The sequence below is a fragment of the Pieris napi genome, chromosome 17 (genome assembly GCF_905475465.1).
Source record: "Pieris napi chromosome 17, ilPieNapi1.2, whole genome shotgun sequence".
Taxonomy (NCBI): domain Eukaryota; kingdom Metazoa; phylum Arthropoda; class Insecta; order Lepidoptera; family Pieridae; genus Pieris; species Pieris napi.
Window position 1 is genome coordinate 9,985,714 of NC_062250.1, and position 24,809 is coordinate 10,010,522.

The 24,809-nt window shown below is 33.2% G+C and overlaps 1 protein-coding gene across 5 annotated transcripts in view; it reads right to left on the reverse strand.

The window, feature by feature from the left end:
• The window catches only part of LOC125057733 (lethal(2) giant larvae protein), a 55,084-nt gene extending 30,656 nt beyond the window's left edge, over nt 1-24,428 (reverse strand). For 4 of the 5 annotated variants that reach the window (XM_047661596.1, XM_047661598.1, XM_047661594.1 and 1 more), the window contains exons 1-2: nt 23,903-24,038; nt 23,741-23,833 (exon numbers count right to left, since the gene is read on the reverse strand). In XM_047661596.1, coding sequence (XP_047517552.1) covers nt 23,741-23,833; nt 23,903-23,905 — 96 coding nt within the window. In that variant the 5' untranslated portion in view covers nt 23,906-24,038. Of the gene's footprint in view, nt 1-23,740; nt 23,834-23,902; nt 24,039-24,272 lie in introns of those variants that run through there. The other variant, XM_047661595.1, reaches the window with a different exon arrangement.
• Between the last annotated feature and the right edge of the window lie 381 nt (nt 24,429-24,809).

Below are 24,809 nucleotides of genomic sequence, written 5' to 3' on the forward strand. Positions count from 1 at the left end.
TAAAATTTTATTGCCTTAAGTACGTATACACTGCGTTGTAATAACAACTTTAAGCAATTCGCGTAAGGTTGATTTTGCAATAATATATGCTTGTAACATATACTGTTATGGACAGAAATTGTGTTTCGGGACACTTTCGAGCGTTACTTTTATATGAGACTGTGCATCTTGGGTTTTTTGTATATCAATGATGCCACACAAAGTAACAGGATATAAATCAAACTTCAAAAATATAAACAAATTTCTTACCATTGATGCGCTGAGTGGATTCTACTTGTTTAGAATAAGACTATCTAGAAACTGGCCGAGTAACATTTTAATTTAGATCAAGTCATCAATGGATTATGTAATTATAGAAAGTTGCGTATTTTAAAAAAGCTGATTATATTTTACATAGCATAGGATATATATGCAGCATTGTTTATATATATAATTTAAAAGTTATAAAACTTTCCTGATGTTTCGTATTATCATTCGCAGTGTTACAGCCATAAATACTCAAACTCAAAATATATTTTTATTCATATAGTAAACAAGTACACTTATGAACGTCAAAAAAGAAGTTAAAATAATTGTAAATTTTCATTTACTACCAGTTCGCAAGTCAAGGGCGTAGAGCGGGCAAGAAGAACTGGCAAGAAACTTTCCGCCACTCTTTTTAATCGCTAAGCTTTGAGATAAAGACATGTACAAAAAATATATAATATGAAAAAGTTTCTTCCAGACTTCGTAAAATATAGAGTAACATATATTAATACCGAACCATTCAAAGTCGCGGCATATAGTAAATTACGATAACACGTGTTAAAGTTATAATTAGATAAACGCCACCAGCAAATGATCACGTCCATTCATATTCCTGAGCTCATGCGGAATTTAATCAATTGCCTACAGTTAATTATAACACGTCATGTCAATTAGGTAATAATTTAATTGTTTTGTCATGAGGGGTTTAATATAAGTTTAGATTTTAACTACCTTTTACGTAATAAAAAATATAACGAATTATTATCCTACATAGTAGCAGCAGCAAGTACTTTACACAAGCTCAAGATCGAGAGATGGAGCCAGTTGAAGGTCTCTATAAGAAGACCTTGAAAAAAAAATTTTCTATAAGAAGACATTGAATTTTTTTTTATAATTAATTATTTCTGTATAAAATTTTAAGTGTGTGTATCTTTTGTAAAGATTGATGAATGTTTCAAGGAATGAAGTAGGTATTCATATTTTCATTATAAACTATTTATTTATTAAACTTAACCACATCATATATATATTGCTATATCTACATTCTACAGTATATGTTCAACAATTCAAAAAATTCCTTTGTTCCTCCTTACCGAAGAACGCGTTTTGGTCAAAGCTCACCGATGTCCAGATTGAACATTCTGATAAACGAGCTTGGTCTGGATATCCATAGTTGCTCCCCTCACACTTTAATATCGATTTTCGTTTAGTTTTTGTAATAATAATTGTTTTGTTTAATATTTGTATTCTCTTCGTGTACGTCATGTTTGCCTATAAGTGCTTGTCATATTAAGGGTCTGTTTCACAATGTATGGATAAAGTACCAAATAGCTATGCAACACATAAATTATTTGTAAGATAAATTGTGCTATTTGACATTCATCGGACTCATAGCTTATAATGGACTTTATGTGACGAATAGCGCTATCTGACAGTCGTGAAACGCAACAATAGTGTTTATCCTACCAATAAGTAATAAATAGCTAATTTGGAACTTATGTAGAACTTATCCGTACATTGTGAAACAGACCCTAAGATTTGTATATTCTTTTTACCAATTTATCAGTGTGCTGAGCGTTGGCAAGGTTTCATCAATTAAAAAATATTTTTTTGAAGATTGATCAGCCCACTACTGAATATATTAAGCCCACTTAACTATAATCATTTAAATATGGAAAACTCGCAAGACAAAAACAATATTGGGACACGCACGAAGGACCAATAAATGTCCGTTATGTAAAAAGTTTTCCACTAACCAAAATTCAGTTCGTGACTTGACCAAGCAAATCGAATTCAAGACCCAAATATAATAGAGCAAAAACCGGTTCACCTATAGATCCATCTTATGTCACCTACCTACTATAAAATTCTTGTAAACTGCATTCGCCCACAGCGTATGATATGATGTCACTACGCCACAATAACGCAAATTACACTTTCCTTAGCAAATGACATCATGTGATTGTAGAATTCAATTGTTTTAACAGTCGTCAACGAGTCTAGAATTCGACTGGGCATATCCTTGAACTGTAATCATTTTTATTTTCATAAATTGCTACTACCATGTTACGATCAGTATTAGTCTAGTGGCTTCAGCGTGCGTCTCTCATCAATGAAGTTCGACCGCCTGTGCATCAATGGACTTTCTTTCTATGTGCGCATTTAACATTCAGTAGAACGGTGAAGGAAAACATCGTGAGGAAACCGGCTTGCCTTAGATACAAGTCGATGGCGTGTGTCAGGCACAGGTGGCTGATCACATACTTGCCTATTACATTGACAAATGATCATGTAACAGATACAGAAATCAGAGGCTCAGACCGAAAAAGGTTGTAGCGGCACTGATTTATTTTATTTTTAAATTGCTACTAGAGGTTATGAGGAATTTTATACCTTAAGCATTACTTTGTGAAACCGATTTTGGTTAAGGTATTTCCATATTACAAATTCAGGTGTAGTAAGCACTTCCTTAAACGCATTGGTAAACTTTCATAGACGTCATCATTACGTTTGCTGTCTGTCGCAAAAGCGAATGTTTGAATCTCTTTATACCTATAAAGTATTACCCAGTACGGTTTATATAAAAATACATTATTTTCACGGTGTTTGTGTATATGCAGAGAAATTTTAATACCACTTGCTACTTTAAAAGTCATAATAAGAGCTCTCGACGTAGCAATAAGCAAAACAAAAAAGTCTCCGAAGCCGCATAAATTCCCCTCAATGAATTGGCAGTAAGATTTTTTAAGTCGATATTTCAGATAACACGAATCTGCCTGTTTTGGGTGTCGCTTTTATCGAAATATTAATATGTTATGGTAAAATTCCGTTTCGCATTTCGTGATTGAGAACTTATATTATTTATTTAGAAGCTAAAGACCGACCTGGATAAGTATGCCTCCCAAACTAATTAAAATAATCCAATTTATTATTCGTACCAAAATAGTAATGTCCGTATATTTTGTTCGTTCATATAAATTTCGTAATTACATGAATATAAATATTTGTATTCTACATTTCAACCGCGGCATTAACATTTGATGCAACATTCTTAGCATAATTTTTCAACCAGGTTTGTTGTTTCATCCAACATTGTGGCCTTCAAAATCTAGTCAGTCTTTTAATTTTGGAACTTAGTATTTATTAGGAAATATTTTTACTATTGTGTAAGAGCATGTGTCATCGACCACTACTGGCAATAACGCACGCGCGAGGTGTCACAGAACAGTGGTTTCCTGCGCAACATCCGGTACTATGCCATTGTCATGTGAGCACTGACCAAAGCTTCGGACGTGATAAGCCTTCAATGGTAATTTCAATGAAGATTGCGAGATTAGCGACACATATATGAGGTTGTCCGGTGATCAAAACTAGAGTAACTCATATAAAGGAACTTCCCCTTAACTGCACTTTGGAAGCGAACGAACGTCTAAGAAATTATTACTATTGATTAGTTATACAATACCTGTTGTAACGTCGATGCCATCTACCTGCACTTTTGTAAAAAATAACTTATTGTCAATTAATTTGATAACACGATGTTATTAAATTAATTAATAAACAACTAATCTAATGTGAATGTAATTCTATGAGAAAATAAATGTTTGAACCGAAGTCTTCTAAAAGTAGTATGGGCTTTTTCAAATCTACTCTTCGTTGCCTTTAGTTTAATAAGTATGATGATATAATGATTTATATATGTAATGTATAAACCGTTGTCTCTGTAAAGGTGCAGTGTTTCATTAACAACGTAAATTATTTTGGTTTGTTACGCTAATACATCATAAAAAAAAAAAAACAAAAAAACGGACCCAAAAGTTCGTATATCGTTCAACATTACATTATAATATTTAAAGACATTTCAGGAGCTCAAGTTTTGCGTACCCATCGCTAACAATAAGTCTAAAAAAATGACATAATAAAAACAATAAATTACACAGGCGCCATCTGCTTATGTCAATATAACCAGTTGCGTAATCCTAAGACTGTATAAGGAAACTAAACTTATTTCCTCTGCTCAGTAAACGATCAACTTGTCGGAGATTAACTTCATTACTTTATTATGGACACATGACCTATTGTATAAAAACTGCAATGAACTTCAGAAAACACTAAATATGTTTGCAATGTTCCGTGATTAGAATGTATATTGAGGTGATAACGTCGTATTGTCTGTCACTTCTTATTGTCCGTTCTCGTATGAATGCACATTGTTTTTTATTTAATATTTTACTAGTCCGACCACGGACCGATGTGGATACAGTTTTACATGAGAGTAAAATTTTAAACGCATACAATTTTAGTATGCGCTATAATTTGGATAAAGGTTAACATTTTGTATGACAAATTTTAGATAGCACAAGTTTGCTTATCAAAAGCATTGTTATTATGCTCTAAATATACAAGTAGATCTATCATGCCATAAAAATCATAATAACATCAATGTATTTTAAAGCACGGAAGACATTATACAACAAAAAAATTCAAGCCAATTTTAAATACTATAATTTGTCGACCTTACCACAGCCGTTAATAACGTTTGATCACAGAACAAGTAAACACACACTGATTTAAGAAACAACGCCAAAAATTCGTACGAAGTAATGATAACAAAACATCTTCATAACGAGTGATCTTGTTAGTCATGTTAAGTAATCAGCTCCGTTTAAGTAAAGTTGTGTAAAGTGACTTAATGCTCTTTTTATAAAAACTCACAAACCGGTACTATCTCCGTGAGAAACGTATTAGTTCATAGTAAACATACTCCACAGACTAAACTACACATGCAATATCTAGTCTGTAAAATCTACAAATATTAAAATGGGTAATAATAAAGAGGAGATCCCTTGGGAGATAATTTTATCTATATAAAAATGAATTAGTGTTCGTTTTTCTCGCTAAAACTCGAGAATGGCTGAACCGATTTGGCTAATTATGGTGTGTAAATATTCGCGGAAGTTCAGGTAATATCAGGTCCGATCTCTTTGTTCTGATTTAAAAAAATTTGAATCGAAAGTATCGCCAAACACAATCCTTCGTTCTGACTGTCTATTAACACTTATTTACATTATATACATAACAATTTTAGCAATTGTGTTTAACAAAAGACTGTAAATATGTGAGCACCATGTATCTACATAATAAGTTAGCTATCTGTTGCATTATTTTTTAAAACACCATGCGCCTATTTTATTTTTCTTCTTTTCTGGGTACATGGTCTTCACATATAATTATCAAATCTATCAATTTATACAAAATATTGTAAAAACTATTTTGAAAGAGTAAGTATAGAGTTTCTCGCCCATTCTTCTCCATATGAAACTACCGTTTGGAAGGGGCATCTAGTGTCTTTTTTTTTTATATTTTTAAGCTTTAATTTGGCTTTCAAAAGTGCCTTTTTAATAGGTGTAATCGAAATAAATGATTTGACTTGACTTTGCTTTATATGTACATATTTTGAATAGAAATTATAAAAGACAAATACTAGCTCTGGTTGTATAAAAATTAGTTCTAGTACAGTATATGAGCAAATGAAAGCATGAATCACCGACCAGTAAAAACTATCAATGACGTTTTGCAAATACTTGAATCCTTTTCCTTGTTAAATCATTTTTAATTACATAAATAATATCAAGTTTATTCATGCTTATAATATGCATGATGACTCTTAAAATATTTCTATATTTTACTACCAACACTTTATGTTATTGTTATAACTTTGGTTTCGATATAGTAAAAAATATTTAAAAGTATAACCGTCGAGCATGCATGCATGGTCAATGATCATGAAATTGGATGAAGCGAGAGAGGTGCGTCACGACTGTGGAAATTCATCTTCATTACAGGAGATGCATGGTATCGCCTACCTCTTCGGGCAAAAGGCGTTGATTTAAAAAAGAATTAAAAATCTTCGAGGATTTTATATTAATTTTATAAAAGACGGGCTACGACCCTTTTGTCATTGTGAGTAATGTTAAAATATATTAAAAAACTTATTTACTTAAATTTTTATAATAAAAATTGTTGGTATTCATATTTCGTATAGATACACGTATCTGACATGAACCGGGCTCTGTGAAGGCATGCGCATGAGTCACACCGCTTGCTAAATACCCATTCTATAATTTATGTAGTAAACTTGACATTGAATTGTCAGAAACGGCGTTAAGTTTATAATAACTCACAAACCATCTCCAAGTAGTTACCGCAAAATATAAAATAGCTGTTTCTACATTTCTAAATAGCCATAATTACGATGCAACATTAAATTTGTAATCCATAGCCATTTGAAGTACACTTTAAATTAAATTATTATTCACTCATGCTTTAGTTTTATTTTGTTACTTTTTATCATAGTATGTCGTCATCTCTTTGTATATTATATACCGCGAAGTAAGGCATGTGACCTGTTACCACAGGACTTCTAATAAAGTCCTATTATAGGCACATACCCCTCACAAAGACGGACCTGCAGCATGTAAACCATATGTATTTTAGATTTAGCTATGTGTCCCCGCAAAATCGCTCGGTACCCATGCAGAGACGGCTGAGCACTTCCTCATAATTCCTTTACCTTCTGTCAAATTGTATTTCTCAGAGATCAGTTGCAAAGTAAAAAGTTTTAATTTTAAGGTCACAAGTTGATTAGACGTTCAAGAATGCTGATAAAAGGTACCGTTGCAACCTCATATCCCTCAACCTTTGCACTAACCGCATTTCGAATCACGTTCAATGCAAAAATACCACAACCCACTGCTTACATACAAATTTTGCACTCGAGGATATTCGTAAAGTTTACTCAATGGCATTCTAATATTCTAAAATCGAATGGTGTTCTTATGTATATCTAATAAGCTTATTGCATGTTGTTCCCACGAGAATGTAAGTGCGTGCTCCTATTTCACTATGCCTACAGCTGAAAGAGGAAAAATCTTTTTTTTTATTATTATAGTTAATTACTTAAAGATGTCATGTGGAACATGGTGTTATGGTTGCAGCAGTTACAAACATTGTGTAGAACAAAAAACTTGGCGATTGAAAAGAGTGGCGGAGAGCTTATTGCCAGTTCTTCTCTTCCGTTCTACGCCCTTGATTTGAGAACTGGCAGTAAATGTAAAATTAGAAGCATTTAATATATATTTCTTTTTTGACGTTCATTAGTGTACATTGTGTTACCTATGTGAATAAATGATTTTGATTTTTTTGTTATATAACCAAGTAAATAAATATTAAATCAAAGGGCATATCAAAAGCGCCTATGACAATCGTGTATGGTGGATATTGTGGGAGAAGCGAGAGAAAAAGACAGTTCAGAAGTCTCTGTCTGATGTCTTATTCATTAACTATTAGCATAGTTCTTAATCTTACGGAGTTTATAGTAGTGTAGTGCAGACATACATAAATTTTCGTCCACCACGACATCGAATACATTCACATGCTCTTCACTTATTAAAATTTTAAATTGAGAATCATAATATCTATGTAACAATCTGTAAAGCATGCAATCATATTATATAAGCAGGAAATAGAGCATGGCGTTCTAGATAATATCAAGCGGAACGCGTCATTGAGATTCTCTAGTCAAATGCTTCGATTACTAGAATTATTTAAGGCTGTACTAATTTCATTAATGATGCCCGATATAAAAATATGTTTATTACATAGATGCTACAATATTATGGTAATACGGGGGACACCAAAAAGGCGCTGAGCGATATTAAGGCCGTGGGTTGAAACCCCGGACTACTAGACACTGGAATTATAATATGTACGAAACAAAAACTGCTTTGCACATCTTTAGGTGAGTTGATTTCTAATCTAATTCGGCGATTTGTGTCAAAGATGTCATCATATCAATAGCTGTTGTGGCAAGGATTTTTAGACGTTTTAAAATATTACATCATGAAAATGAGAAAGAATGAAAGTAGAATGTCGTGAAAATGAGAGCGTTAAGAAGTATGGGTGTATCATTACGTGATAGGATAAGCAATAGAAGGATTCGTGAGGAGTGTGGGTTAAAAGAGGACGGAATGCTTAGGTGGTTTGACCATGTAAAACGGTTAACAAGTAGGATATACAAGGTATATGGATGGAGATGAGGATGGTTGGGTATGCCTTATCCTACATACCTGGACCAAATCCATGGTACTAGAGAAGGGACAAGTTAAAAGTACCCATAACCGGTGAGCATGCACGGTGAAATGAAAGTGGATGAAGCGAGAGAGGTATGTAGCAAGTGGAGATCTGTGGTCTCTGACCCTTTCGGGAAAAAGGCGTGATAATATAAATAAATAAAAATATTAAATTTGGAACTTAGAACAATGTATGCCTATTATAATACTTTTTCTTAGTACATTGTTGGCTCGTGGTATTTATTTTTCGTCAATTTTATATTTTCATTTTAATCCAGTAACAAGATAGCTTTCGCCGTCATTTTATATAAAAGGTCAAATACATTCCAATTCCATTGCCACTTAGTAACAGCTTCGGGGTAGATGGTCGGCTCGGGATACCTGCGTGTCCGTTATGACCGCTACCTTAGGAATTAGGACTAACGAGAACAGAGAACCAAAAACACTATTTTCCATTCGTTAATAAGTGGAGTCAGATTATGAAATTATAACCCTGAAGCTCTATTCAAAAGTACTTTGTTACAAAGGAAGATTAATAGTTAAAAAAGAGCTTCATATATATAGTAATATCATCTACGTAATACATATGCGGCAATTTTTGCCGCTCACCACCAATATGTGGATCCAGCTTTCCATTGAAGTATTTCCGAACCAATTTGACTTAGGGTCTTTCAAGAAAAGAGCGTACCAAGTCTTAAAAGGCCGGCCACGCATTTGCGAGCCTTCGGGCAATGTGAGTGTCCATGGGCGGTATCACTTAACATCAGGTGAGCCTCTTGCCCGTTTCCTCCTACTATGTATTAATTAAAACGTAATTATATATAATAATAAATATGATTTTGCCTTTATGTTTTATCTTGTAAATTCATTTTAACAAAACAGTCTTTTACTAAGCCTAATAAAGCTACATATCTGGCCATGAGGGGTGTTCCATTTTTTAAACACATAGCCCTTATGATCGATAGTTTGTCAAAATTAACGTGACTTTCCAAGGGCAAAGAGGGCTGATAAGTGATAACGATAACATTATCAAAGCTTGTTATCAACAGGTACATTACCAACTCTACATAATTATTATACTATAACAGAATATGAGCAATAATATTGATTTAAACCTTTAACAACGTTTAGTTTAGTGCTAATCATTGCCAGTATTTTTTATACACCAAAGGCAGGTAACTACATAAATAAATATTAGCATGTACGTGTGCTGTACTAGCAACACACACAGACGCAACAAACTTCGACTGCAATTGTTTACAGCGACAAACATTTTATAGTCTGTCGACCTGTGAATACGAGAAGTTGTCTAGTTGCCATTGGTAATACACGTTTGAATAAGGTAAAAAAGATACTGGCGTAAGAAAAAAATAAACTATTTGAACTATATAGACCAACTAGTTGATGCCCGCGACTTCGTCTGCGCGGGATTAAATAATTTGTCCAAATGATATACTAGTGTGAAAGACATATTTTATCTACTTTAAATACCAGAAGCGATAAAACTATCTATTTTCATTTAGGACTTTAAATAAATTATCAATTTTTATTGTAGTTATGGTTCACTATTTTGGCTATAATGGCATACATAGTTTACGCCTTGACCAGTCAGCTGTCAAGAATAAAAATTCGTAGCGTGCAATTTATCAGATTTATGGAAGCGCAAACGAGCGACCTCATGGGACCAAGCCATCCACATCAATTCTAATGGCTCAGTGTAAATCAATATTGACCTAGTGATTGATATACCCTAGTGTATTGGACGTGTCCAGATTTAATAGGAATCTATGTTCCAACAAACATTATGAAGGAGGCGGTAGTAGTAAGGAATTTTACTTTGAAAATTAATAATTTTTTTATGAGACAAGACACAAATGAGCACTTTGAATAAAGTGATAATCGCCGCCAATGGGCACCTGCAACGCCGGGAGCTAGCGGGTGTGTTGCCGACCTTACAGGGAATGGTGCGCTCTTCTATGAAATTAGTCAATTACAGTTTTTACTATAAATAAAAATAATGTGCCACAGATTTGATGAAGTCAAAACTGTATTTCAGGAGCCTGTGACTTCCCAGTAGTAATTAGAGAATGAAACAATTATTTATGATTAGTTAAGAACTTAAGCAGGGCTACGTGCAGTGTTGGCCTAGTGGCTTCAGCGTGTGACTCTCATACTTGAGGTCGTAGGTTCGATCCCCGGCTGTGTACCAATGGAATTTCTTTCTATGTGCGCATTTAACATTTGCTCGTACGGTGAAGGAAAACATCGTGAGGAAACCGACATGTCTTAGACCCAAAAAGTCGACGGCGTGTGTCAGGCACTGGAGGCTGATCACCTACTTGCCTATTGGATTTAAAAATGATCATGTAACAGATTCAGAAACCTGAGGCCAAGACCTAAATAGGTTATAGCGCCACTGATTTATTATTTAAGAACTTTACAAATTTTAATCTGATTGCGATTTATTACAAGACATTGTTATAGATACATACTTTGCTATATTTAATACTGTATTTTAAGTATAAAATAGTTTTAATAAATTTTTGAGTCATTAAAGTATTAAAAAACGCTCGAGGACAATGTTTTGAACTTACGTAGTGCAACTATAGGCATAGACAAAATGAGCGTTTAATTCAGTACATTTTGATTTCAGTATATAGTATATACAACATTATATCTTTTTCTTTTTTGCGACTGAGGCGCAAACTAGCTGCTGTGGTCTCTGGCAGAATGACCAGCGCTGTGGAACAGTCTGCTGCACAGCATAATGTTGAGCCGGGGCCAATTACAGCCACATCACACACGCATTTAAAAATCATACCTTCTTCTTTTACATTTTTTGATTATTGTATTTTGTGTGTTTTGTTAGTACTATGTCTATATTAAGTGGCCTTATGACTTTAACATCGCATTCTCTCACAACTTTTGAACGTACCTACAAAAGATCTAGTCTAGCGACCTTCAGAGGTTAGCGCCCGGACACAAAGGACCAGCAATCTATTGATAACATACTATTAATCACACAAGGCAATAAAAAATAAGTCAATTACTAATAAATTGGTAACGACAAAAAATTATAATTTCCACCTAGCAAAAAGTGCTTATGAAAAATTTGTCAAAAAACACATGATAAAGCAGTAAATAAATAAAACCTGTAACCTTAATTCCCTAGTTAATTTAATGAGTAATATGGTATTCAAGAAATCCAAGGCCAAACCATTAATCAGACATTATGACTCGGGGGCTTTTGAATAAAATACGTCAGACGACTGATCCAAACAAATAACTACGTGCCAATGCATTCATCGTACGCATTTAGGTGATAAATAAAACTTTACAGGCAGGTAAAATGCATTTTAAACATGATAATATTAAACTATTTTTCATCCTAATAATACGGTATTTCGTTCTTAAGAATACAGCAATGCCATAGGTAATATACCGTGTTTGCTATTTATAACACACTAGCGGCCCGTCCCGGCTTCGCACGGGTGGACATTTATTTTTTAGTAGATATTGATATGTTCTTTAATATAGTGGAACATTTTTTGTTCTATCATCAATAGTTTTCGCAGCGCATGCGATGAAAGATATTTTATAAGCATTTTTTTTACACCTTGGATAACATTATTGTAGTTTTGTAGGGATCCTTATTTTTGTAATTTAAATAGCCTATATTAATCAGTGATAATGTAGCATTCAAATAGTGAAATAATTAATAAAATCGGTCCAGTATTTTTGAGGCAATTTGTTACAAACATACTTACATACAAATCTTTCCTCTTTATAATATTAGTATAGAAGTAAAGATATAAAACCACAATCAGGTTTTTCAAAGTCAGGTACTAAAAATATAATAAGGTAATTCAATTTATAATATTTCAACATTGTTAAAATTAGACAATAATTCTGTTCTCACTTGCGTAATTTACGCGACTTTTTTACCAACGCCCGTTTTTGATTCGAATGATAACCGTTAAAAATGGCGACTATGTAGCATTGTGCCCTAAGCAAATATTAGCTAAGATAGCAAGGTACGCTGCCTGGCAGGTCAGACCGAGTGAATGAACCTTAAACCGGTGCTTATCGCTCTGTCTAGAGCATCGCGGAAATTATATAAATACAGATTAAAGTGAAACTTTTGCACCATCTTATAACTGAAAATCAAAAACTCAAAATTGACGCCAAACATCGCTAGTTATATAGTAACAAGGACCCATAGTGTGTGCAAAGCAATACATATTTCACCTATCTTCAAACTTATATTTTTTTTTCCTACAATTAAGTTCACAAAAGAGAGTGAGACTTTACATGAATTACAATCTAGTCTATACAATAATTATAGCTAATAAGTAATATTATGTTGACTTAATTTTCAACTACTAGTGAATAGCTTTAACTAAGGTAAGGTTCATTAACAGTCTCAGTGTTCTATAATGTTTTGACACTATGTTCGTGTGTCCGAGATACCGCACTTTTTACCGGTTTAGTTCTCTTTAGGCGTTTAATTGCTGTTATATCAATAAGTTTGATTGCCTCAGCATTCACATGGCTATGTAGCCTGTTTTAGTGAGCTAAGACAAACAGTTTCGCCGTATTTAGGAATGTATCCACATTAAGATCCTTGTGGATACTTTCATTTTTAATATACCACAGCTAGTATCATTTTATAATGAATACTACATGGAACATTTGGCTATGCTACCCCAGAGACTTGTCGGTTTTCCGGAATGAAAACTTTTTAGGTTGATCGTGAATTTTTCTCTATATAAACCTTTGAGTTCAAGTCATAAGTTTTTAATTAACAAATAAAAAATAGGGGGTCGTAAAGGGTGAAAATTAAGGCTTGTATGTATTTTTGTATGGTGTATTTTTAAAAATAAAAATTTAGGGGTGGATCACCCTTAACATTTAGGGAGTTTGAAAGATAGATAGTAGCCGATTCTCAGACTTATTGAATAAAATTAATGAGAATCGGTCGAGCCGTTTCGGAGGAGTATGGGAACGAATATTGTGGCAAGAGATTTTATATATTAGATTGTTAAAGTAGCGGAGTCTGCCTTCGAGCTGCTACCACGGTCAATATTGACGGCTGCTAGAGGAATGTAAATATATAGAGAACATATAAATTAACTTTATGTTGTAATTAACAGCAACAGATGCTTTGTAGGTAGAAAAAGCATTTTCATACCCAATCCTTTTAAAAAACCGGACACTTATATTAAAATAAAACCTATACGTCAATGAAATTAAATAGGTGTATATTTAACTCTTATAAGCTTTTCGTATTCAACGTGGGCGCCTAAATGATGAAACAAAACCACGCAATAGCTCAAGCAGGCACTGATACTGGCCAGGCGTGTTTGATTACAGAGGCATCCGAATTGGTGGCAATAAAATTTGAACACGTGGTAAGCCGGCCTCAACTCGATTAACGAGCTTTTAATAGAACTTATACTATTGCGATTACGCAATACATTAATATTTAGAACATTATTCTGGATTCTTTAAAAATAATTGAGTGAAGAACGTACTGCTGCAAATAACGAAGGCAAGTAACTGCAGCAGGAAGTAGCGTAGGAGAGGGAAATACGGATTGTTTGGTGCAAATAAAACATCAGGACAAATAATTAGAAAATGAATCATCATTCAATTATCAAACGTTTTTCATCGTCTATTTTCTAAGATCTCTGTTCGTAAAGTTTAAAATACGTTTCAATCAGGGTATGGCCATCTCAATTAGATTGATTCTGCGATTTCAACGAAAAACTAAACAAAAGAAATCTTTGCCGTGAACGACAAAATTCCATTACTGTACCAAAACAGTCTTAACAAATCATCCCATTAACCTACGAGAAAGTAATACAAAATGCATTTAATCGAAGTGAATTGAACGAATTCGTTCCCGTTAGCACCTAATCACGAAGCAATTTGGGCATCATTATGTAATCGTGACCAATCACGCGGTAATATCTCGATCAACACAAATATTACAACTCATTCAATCTATTTGAGTTGCGTCAAACATATCGCGGGGCCTCATTACTAGAGGGCAAAAATCTTAACCTCCATTAGACACTATTGCCTCTACGATCTCCCACGGTTTCCTACTTCGCACAATTTATTATGTACATTTCTACAAGGATCATTTCCTGTCCCAATTTCGCCTAAAAGCTCGCCCACGCGTTGTCATGTCTTCATTTGAGCCTACATAGAGCATCGCGGATATATAAATTGTCAAGAACACAGGTAACAACTGATATTTGAACGAGATTATTGCCAGCAAATTCGCTGTAAAGTAGGAATAATATGTAAGTGTCATTTTAATTTATTCTATATACAGGGCGTCCCAAAGTTATGAAATGGATAAGAAAATCAACAGGCAGCGGACTCATTAAAAGATTGGCGATTTGCGTAAGACAAGAGGGATCACAGAGCATTTATTTAATTAATTTACAAAATAATACCCACTTCATTGACTACGGCAGTTTCATGTATGTTTTTAATTTGATTAAAATGATTAATTTCACGCTGTTCCCTTCCTTTAAAATACTATGTTACTTAGGAAAAGTTATTAGTTTTTGGCCATTCTTTCGATTAGCATCATAAAAGTAGGGGTGTTATTTTACATTTAAGTCGGTTCGATTCCAAGACGAGGCAAGTAATTTTTAGAAAATCTTTGAATGCAGAATTACTAACTTTTAAAAATAACATAACCCTATCTACGATATTTAAGGTACTTTCCCTTCATGTCCCATAAGTTTGGGACGCCTGTATACCGATATAATTATAATATGTATATGTTAAGTATTGATTTTTAAGTCCTACACATTTCTGACTCCTCTTTGCATTCCCGAAAGTCTTACTAAGAACTGGAAGTTGTCCTTATACAGAGCGTGTTATATTTAGACGGATACAGCTTAGCAAGATGGATGACTGTGTAATAAGGCTTAATAGATTGGTCAGACATAAAAAGAGTAAAAACCTGTGTTGTATTGAGGAATGTGGTTGTAACAGGCGCTCACAATAGGTTAGATTAAAATTATTTCGTTGGCGTATCTGATTTCTCTTTCTTATGAAACTAAATCAGTTATCACGGCATTTTAATTATGTTCTGTGTCTATTCAGCGTAAATTATTACTAAAATAAAAGCGCTAAACGGGGTTTGACGGTGAAAGAAGCTCCGAAATTTGGTCCGCGTGGTGTTGCATTTCGCACAAAAAATACTTTTGAAGCAAAAAAAACTTTGAACTACTTATGCACTAAATGAAACCCAACAAATTTGGCTTTTAGTTAATATATTTGTAAGTTTAAGGACTTAAGTGCTAAACTTTCAATTTCGAGAAAATACTTTCACTAAATTGAATATAAACAAAAACAAGTCGATCTGAACTTGTTGTAATGGCTGGTTATGATACTAATAATAATAATAATCAGTTGCAACCTCTTTAGGGCTTGGCCTCAGATTTCTGAATCTGTTTCATGATATTTTTTTAAATCTAATAGGCAAGTAGGTGAGCTCCAGTGCCTGAACACGCCGTCGACATTTTTCAAATGTTAAACGCGCATATAGAAAGAAAGTCCATTGGTGCACAGTCGGGGATCGAACCTATGACCTTAGGTATGAGAGTCGCACGCTGAAGCCACTAGGTCAACACCGTTGGTTATGATACTTTTATTATTAATTTGAGGTAACCACAAAACAATATTTCTGTTTAATAATCTTTAATATTTGGGCGCGGTAGCAAAGCAGTACTACAAAGTTTATATCTGTTACACATAGTAACAGGCCAGTAATGTATTAAATTACGTCATCCCCACAGTAAAACACTGCACCCATTTTAAAAGGGTGTTAATGTGATTTAAAAGCTTTGTTATTACTATGAAAGACAATCAAATATGAAATTATTACCGTCCTTACAAAGACAAAGCAAAGATATGTTTCATCAGAATATATTTGGGAATCTTCACAATAGATATCTAATATAAATAAAAACTATAATAAAAATATTGATTTATTCCTTAAACTTTGAGGAAGTTTATATGGAATGAAATTTTGAAAAAACATTACTACTAAAGTTTTTATTCCGGATGAGCGAATAATCTCTATGGGGTAGCCAAGCAATGTCCCTATGTTGGTATGTAGCTACTTAAAAGGTAGGATAAGTAAAAAATCATATTCATTTTATTTATGAAAAAAAAAAAATGTTTTCCACTATATGTGAGCCACGGTGGAAATTTAACTGAACAGTTTTTCTTTCAGATATCTAGAACTAACTTTATGGTATTTGAAACCATCACCACACCACTATCGTATAACTAAGATACCTTCGCCACAAATAAACCACAAAGGGAAAGTAGAAAGTCTTACAAGATCATGAATATTTACTTACGAGGACGTAATTATTATTATATTTGCTTGAAATATATAATTATTAAAGGAAAATTCGTAAACATCAGCTTGAGGTAACTTGGGGCGTGATAAAATAATACAACCGCTAAGGCGATATAAAATTTTTTGTATGTATTTTATATGGGCCGATATTTTTATTAACATTTAAAAATATACAGTACAAGCTGTGGAAACGTAGTGCTATTATATTATTATATAATTGCGTATTCTAGATCTAAAACTATTCTTAAAGGGCCATTCTCGAATGCCATGTTTTTGTTAAGGATTTCTTAATACAATTGTTAAAAACAGGCAAGAAATGCCATATAATTTAATCTTTCTAAACTCTATCACAATTTATCTAATAGGGTAACTTTTAACTAATTAATAATCAACGTAATTTTTAATAACACTCTTGTAAAATCTTTGTAGTCATGACGCAATAGTTACCTTTATATTAAATGCACATGCCAAGTAATCATTAATCATTTATAACAGAATCTCGGCCTATGAGATCGATATACATATTCGATCAAGTGACAAGTATTATTAAAACTGGTTCATAACCAATGATAAGTTTATGTTCACAATTAATCACATTGTTGTACTACCAGTCTTAATTACGGTTCATTAAATAAAAAAAATCATTTTAAACCCTGATTTAAAGGCATAAATCACAATTTAAAAAAACTGTCAAAATGTATTGTCCTTAATCCTTTACACATTTCTTTATGAGTAAGTTCGATTTTTTTTTTATATACATGTGTCTTTACTAAGACATCATGGAACATTACAATCTAGCCTAACTTAAGACTAATAAGTAATTTAAGTCTAACCTAATTTAATACAAAGGATATTCAACATAAGAAAGTGTCCAATAACACTACTTACAGTCTCTATTAAAGGGAAGACACTTTGTTCTTGTGTTCTATTTAGTAAGTTCGATTAACCTAATTTTCGTAATACAAGAATCCATACAATCATTCCAGACTATGTTACAAAGATTAAAAAGGTCTTATTAATCGTAAACAACAACTGAGTCGTCACAGATCACCACACAGCACTATAATGCCCTCTATGTATTTTGGATTAGCTTTTAACACAGCCTAAAACATAACCGATTCACTCTTCACCGTATCAAAAAAAATCTTTATGCAAAATGCATCGCACTGAATACAGTGTTAACTCCATGTAACGTCCCTTGATTTAACGACTAATCCCCTTAGCACTCAATTGTTTTTTATGTAATTGCTAACACTAGTCTGAAATAAACTTTTTCTTTTTCTACGATTTTTCTTCTTTCTATTTAACGACAACTCATTGTAACATCAAAAAACGCACAGTTCCTTGATTGTCGTTATATAGTTTACACTGTATATTTATCGATATTCTTCTTCGTAGTGATTACTAAAGGTCGTGCTTGTCTTGAAAAGCTCTAACCGATACGTCGACCTACTGCCTCCACACCACTCTATCACCAGCTTATCTCAGTGCATTAGGGAAGTTGAGAACAATAATTCTCTTTATTTGGTCAGACCAACGGGTAGGTGATCGACCCCGACTTCTCCTGCCATCACTCCTTCCTACTAATGTCCTCAACTTCTTGAGGACATTCGGTGCTCTCCTGGCAATAAGGCCAAAGTAGCTAAGCAGATCTTTAGTTGATTGAGAAGGGAGTTATTGAATCGGTTCAAATTTATCGATAAAGCAATACATCATATTTTGTATGCTTGCTGCCAAAACGAAGTTGGTAGCCAAGCACTTCTTAATCGAATTTTGTTAACATTTAACTTGATGCACAGACTGATTTTTTCGGGTGTATAGCAGCGCCTTAGACATAATCTATTAAAATGTTTAGTCTAGCGGCCCTCATAAAGCCGTCCTCTATTGTCTATTCATGCTAGAGCTCTTTATGGATTTTCTATAGTCAAAAGATTTATAAACAAGTCGGATAACCTAAATAGGTGAAATGATGATTCACACCTATTTCCACGTAAACATTATTGTCATGACAATGATAAGATACTCTTTCCGAGAAACCTTTCAAACGAAGCCGGATTAGTAGAATTTCTTAGTTCTTTTACGTAAAAATAATCTATATTCTATACAGATAATCCATAACGGCCTATACCTACCTAGAGATATTCCAATTAGGACTAATCATTTATTGGAGTTCAGTACTTGATTCTACGCGTATGAATTTCCATACTTAAATAAACCAGTACACGACCAAGTGACGAATTGATTTGATTTTATGCTCTAGGCATATTCAATACATTTTAATAAAGGCCAACAGAGCTAAAAAAAAAAAAAAACTGATTTGCTTTTTTAAAATTGTGTCACTTGGCAAAATTATTGTAAATTAAATTTAAACAGAGTTTCTTCTTGTTCATAAAAGTTATCGTTTACACTACAGGTTATATTTTAGTACCGGGAAAACCTAGCGTTATCAGTCATTCAAGCTTGAATGATAATATAAACCTACTTGTCAAATAGACAAGGGGAAAGTTTCCTTGTCAGATTTGACTTTCCCAGTCACAACTTCGTTGAACGTTCGTTTTTATTATTATACAACTAAATTCGATACAACTACTTACTACGAAATAGAAAAACAAAATGTTTTTTAAGGGGTTTCGGTGTCATTCTTGATCATCTTTGCTTTTATAAATAGGGAACAAGTGTTCAGCACTGCTGTCTAAATAAAATATGAGGTGTGTTAATTACCAAAGAGAAGAAAGAGAAAGGGGCGCCCTAGAAAAAGTTGGGTATAAAAGCGAATGGAAAAAGAAATCCATAAAGGTTTGGAAAAATCTGTAGGAGTATATTGTAAACAATTAATTTTTATTAATTATAAAATTAATCGCATTCAAATTAATTTGTTACACACACGTGATCAGTGATGCACTGATAACATATGTAAACGCGATCTAGAAACAAAAGTATTGCGGCTTGCGAAATCGAGGGAGGTTTACTAATTAATATAACTGGTGTCTAATGAATATTACTGGTGTCCAATTAATATTACTGGTGCCTAATTAATATAACTGGTGTCTAATGAATATTACTGGTGTCCAATTAATATTACTGGTGCCTAATTAATATAACTGGTGTCTAATGAATATTACTGGTGTCTAATGAATATTACTGGTGCCTAATTTATATTATTGGTAGCTATCTAATTTATATACGATTTAGAAGATTTGCTATACCCTCAAAACTGTTATATAAAGTTACTCCACAGTACCGGTACTATAACACGGATATTCAATGCCTTCAAGTACATTTTTATAGTATCAGTTTATCGATATTAATTACGGTATGGGCGAGGTTAGGTGCGGTTTATTGCTCTACAAGTTATATAGATAAACGATAAGACCAGAGATTGCCTGGAAGTATGATTAATAATGTGGTGGTATTTGATTAATGTAAAAAGTTTATGAAAACTAATTACGAGACTGACAGTTTGCGCCTACGGGACACACATAAAATGCGGTCATCATGGACACGCATTTTTAGTGGGTGCGTTGCCGGCCTTTGAGGGAGGAGTACACTCTAGTAGGAGGTCGTATCGCTCAGGGAAGCCAGTTCGCTAGTTCACAAAAGAAAGTGCCTTGTGAAACGGAATGTGGAAGACATCCAGTCATCAAGGTGATGTTGATGTAATTTTGCATTGATACGGCTCGAACGGTGTTGAAATTTTGTTGCCGTGAGTTATTTAGTACAATGTTTTGTGTTTCTTAAGCAGGGAAAAGAAATATGATATGAGTATGAGTTCTTAAGAAAAACTTTACTATTTTGTAGACGTAAGAACGCGTAATTATTATATACGCGTTATTACTCTGAGTACTTCATCAAAAGAAATGAGAACAGAAGAAGGTAATCTATGTACCAACTGAGTCGTCAGAAGTTAATATTCGGATAGGGTTGCACGGTTTATAACATATATTCTCTATATATATATATATATATATATATATATATACACAAGTCTACTTATAATAGATATAATTTATTGGACGTGAGTGTACACTGTACATACCATATTATTTATATGATACCTACTTCTATAATATATATATCAACCAGAACAAATATATATATTCTTTGTTAAATGTACCAGGCATTCATAGAAGATGTAGAGTTCACTGATAACACAAAAAGTTATCGATTATGTATCGTTATCTCGGTTTATCGGTTACGAACGATAAGGCCCGTCCTCAATGTTTGCACTCGGCTCTACTAAATATTTGCACTTTTTAACACCAGTAAACATAATTTGATTCAATAACATGTTTTTATTTTAGTAATGGCGCGTCTAAACGGGCCATGTTTTGCTGCAATTGATGGCTGCAACACTGTGGCCGGCAACATTGCAAACAATAGCAGCCACACTATGCAATATTGCAGTAATGTCCCGGCCATATAGCCAAACATGTTTTGTATAGCCACATATGGCCGATATTGCCCCGATGGGTGGCCGGACGATCGCTAGGCTATCGAATTCAACTGCAATATTGCACAGCCAGTTCTATTGTTGTTTCAGTCACTCTCTTTGTTATGGCACAGTATATCCTTTTCTACGCGACATGACGTTTGCTATGAGTGAAGTGTGCCTGTTGCTATATTCTGTGTTTTGCGATCAGCTGCATTTTGACGTTAAATTAAATATTAATTAAAATTCAAGACTCAAATTGTCTACAGTTTCACGCCTATTTAAGTAAGGTCGAATCCACAATCTCTTCTTTTTCTATTTCTTTTTTAAAACAATATAAGCTGCTGCGATCAGTGTGATTTCGTCAGCCATTGTTGCCGGTTTGTATGGCCCGTTTATGAGTCTGCATCATGGGCCATACTATTGCAGACATATTGCAACACATTGCCCAGCCATAGATTGTTCGGCCATCAGCTGCATTAAAATATTTTTCTAATGGCCGGACAATTAGTTGCCAACAGTGCAGCCATCAATTGCAGCAAAACATGGCCCGTTTAGACGCGCCATAAAAAACATAGGCACCTAAGTTTTTTAAAATTCTTTTTTTAAATAATTAATACATAGGCATGACAATCAAATAACTAAAAAGCATAATTTAAGATTTTTGTGCATTTCAAAATACGCCTTAATAAAGCAATAGTGACATCAAACTAATTCAAAGTAATTAAAAACCGTGACAGTGGTTACAGTAAGGTGACATTTATATTTCTGGGGTGATATTTGAGCACAGAACTCATATAAATGCACCAACTAAATTGGCCCATTTGAAAGGTTTTAATTTTTTTTTTTCTTGAAAAGAATATGTAGAATACTAATAATATTAAAAGATAAAAATTATTAATTACATTTAAGTAAATGTTGGAACTACTTAACTGTTTTCAAATATTTTTTTATGCCCGTCAAATTATTCCTGTGGGACAATGACAATTCACTGTGAATAATATCTGTATTTTCCTGTTGCCTAGTGTACACACAAGAATTTGTCTTTGTACAGGGCATGAACCTAGAACCTACAGGTTTATGTTGTGTCTATTAGTTACTTACTAGTAGACTTACTAACTAGTACTTTTTTACAACATGGCAATGGAAAATAAATAATAATAGTATAATAAAATAATAAATAACATTAACTAAAAATGCCAAGAATAATTGTGTTATATTTAAAGAATGACTCAATAATTAATTCCTGTTATACTGAACTGTATTGTCAATATTCAATTACAACCTTGAATCTAATTTAATGAATCCTACTTATATGAATCAATGTGTTACAGTACGTGGCCATGACTTTTAATTCTAGTATTAGTACTAAGGTAGTCTAGCAGCCTATCAAAGCATGTGTCTGACTTGCATTAATACGCTGAAGCAGAGATGCTTCTGCCAGTTTTTTCCTGGTTTTTTTTTGCCCTGAGTTTAGAACCTCACACCTATTTTACAACATACAATAGTGAATGGTTATACAATTCTTTTATAATCTTTGTCACCAAAACCTAGCCTTATTAGTATTTTTAAAATCAACAACATTAATAGTAACAAATACTTTTAACTATTACCAAACACTGAACTCTAAGATCATAAGGCAAAAGTATGTGTTATTTATTATAAAGATACTTATGGGACTTGAAATAATATAATGTAAGGCATGGTAAAAACATCTATATCACAAATTAAAATTTATGAAAAAATATAATTAAAAAAAATTGACAATAAGTGCCAGCAATATAGAATGTAAAAATAGATTACATTTGTTATTCTTCGGTAAACTATATTATCAGCCATAAAATCTATCAAATTTTAAACAAGATAATAAAATATTTCACAAGTCCTAAATGTGGCCCTGGCCTATTTTATTAGCACCATAAAAACATCTTATCTCTGTGCAAACACCATGGGTGATAACAATAATAATTGCTTGGTGATTTAAGTTAAATAAAAAAGATATTTAATAGCAACAATATATTTGTGAATCAATTAGTAGTTTTTTTTATTCAGTAAATATTTATTCTGATGTTAATAAGTAAGCTATGTCCTGGTATTAAAAAATATTTAATAATGAATACAATTTTTAAATAAAGCTTTATCAAAGGCTTTACTTTCACTTATATATAAATAAATAATAAAAAATATGCTTTTTCAGAAGAAATTGGAAGAGTGTAAGTCTCGAATAAAGGAGTGCAGGGAAGAGCTTTTGTAAAAATAAGGACACATAAGGATTAAAACTAGGAAAAGAAGAGATATTAAATACTTAACATGTCATCACTGTCAAAAATATGAAAACAGGATCGTTAATATTATAAACATATTATTTTATAGTACTTAGAAATAAGCATGTTATTCAAGATGAATAACAACATGGTGTTCTGCAACTTTGAGATAGTAACAATCAAATTTCAGAAGTAATAACTTATACAGGCCAAGCAGATGACACATGAATAGAACACTTGAATAATGCAGCAACATTAGTTACTAGGTACTCACCTTACGGAAAGCGAACAACTCATTCTGAAGCTTCTGCCGTTCAGCAGAGGGTTGTTGCCCCTTGCCTCGTATGAATTTTAACATCCTGCCCGCCTGTAACAAGATAATCACTTAGCACTATGCACAAACACTACCAAAACAAACATACAATCACAACCCTACCATTTTTCATACTAGGTTAACCGTGACACAAGCAAACCAACCGGCCGCGAAAAGCCGACTGAGTTTAGATTTAGATTGGTACGCTAGTCTCGACAATCAGCCTGTCATAATCGTGCTCACGCCGAGCACCGTTTAGCCCGCACCCAGATAATACATTTGGGCTGAATCATACGATTACAGTAAGATAACATTTATGAATACATGCTATTTTATAATCATGAAAAAGACAATTTCTTGTAAAAATAACTTTGTATCTGAATTCAATTCTAGCCAACGCCTGTCAAACAGGTTACATGTTGTTTGCCGGGATGACTACCTTATTGAAAGCTGAATCATATTTAAAAACATGTAAGTAATGCACTGCACGTACCTAATTAGGACAGCTTGAAGATTTTTATTGATAAAATCAATTTTTTAAAACTTTAGACAACTTACAACGTTACAAATAAGTACATTTACAAACACAAAGCTGAAAACACAAAAGTCAAATTTTCGGTACAATACCTTTACGCGTCAAACACTGAGACTGACGCGAAGCGTTACAATTTACAAAAGCACGCTCATTTGACATTTGAAGTTGAAACGTAAAATGAATAGTCTGCATTCGCCAATTTGTCAGTGACAGCCGTCATTGTGTCACTGTCAAATGTAATTATGATATTTGACAAACAAGGTAGGCACTCAATACTTTACAACACAGCTTAACAAACTCAACTCTGTTAAAGTTTGGGCATACAGTAATAAATTTAATCGAATAAATAAATCGCGTATTTATGAGTACATATACATTTCGGCACCGATTTTGTCGCATTTGCTAATGGCCATATAGAATATTTATCTATACATAATTTAAATTGTTTTAAAATTCGTGCCGCCCCGATTTTGCTTATGACAAATCATTGTAATT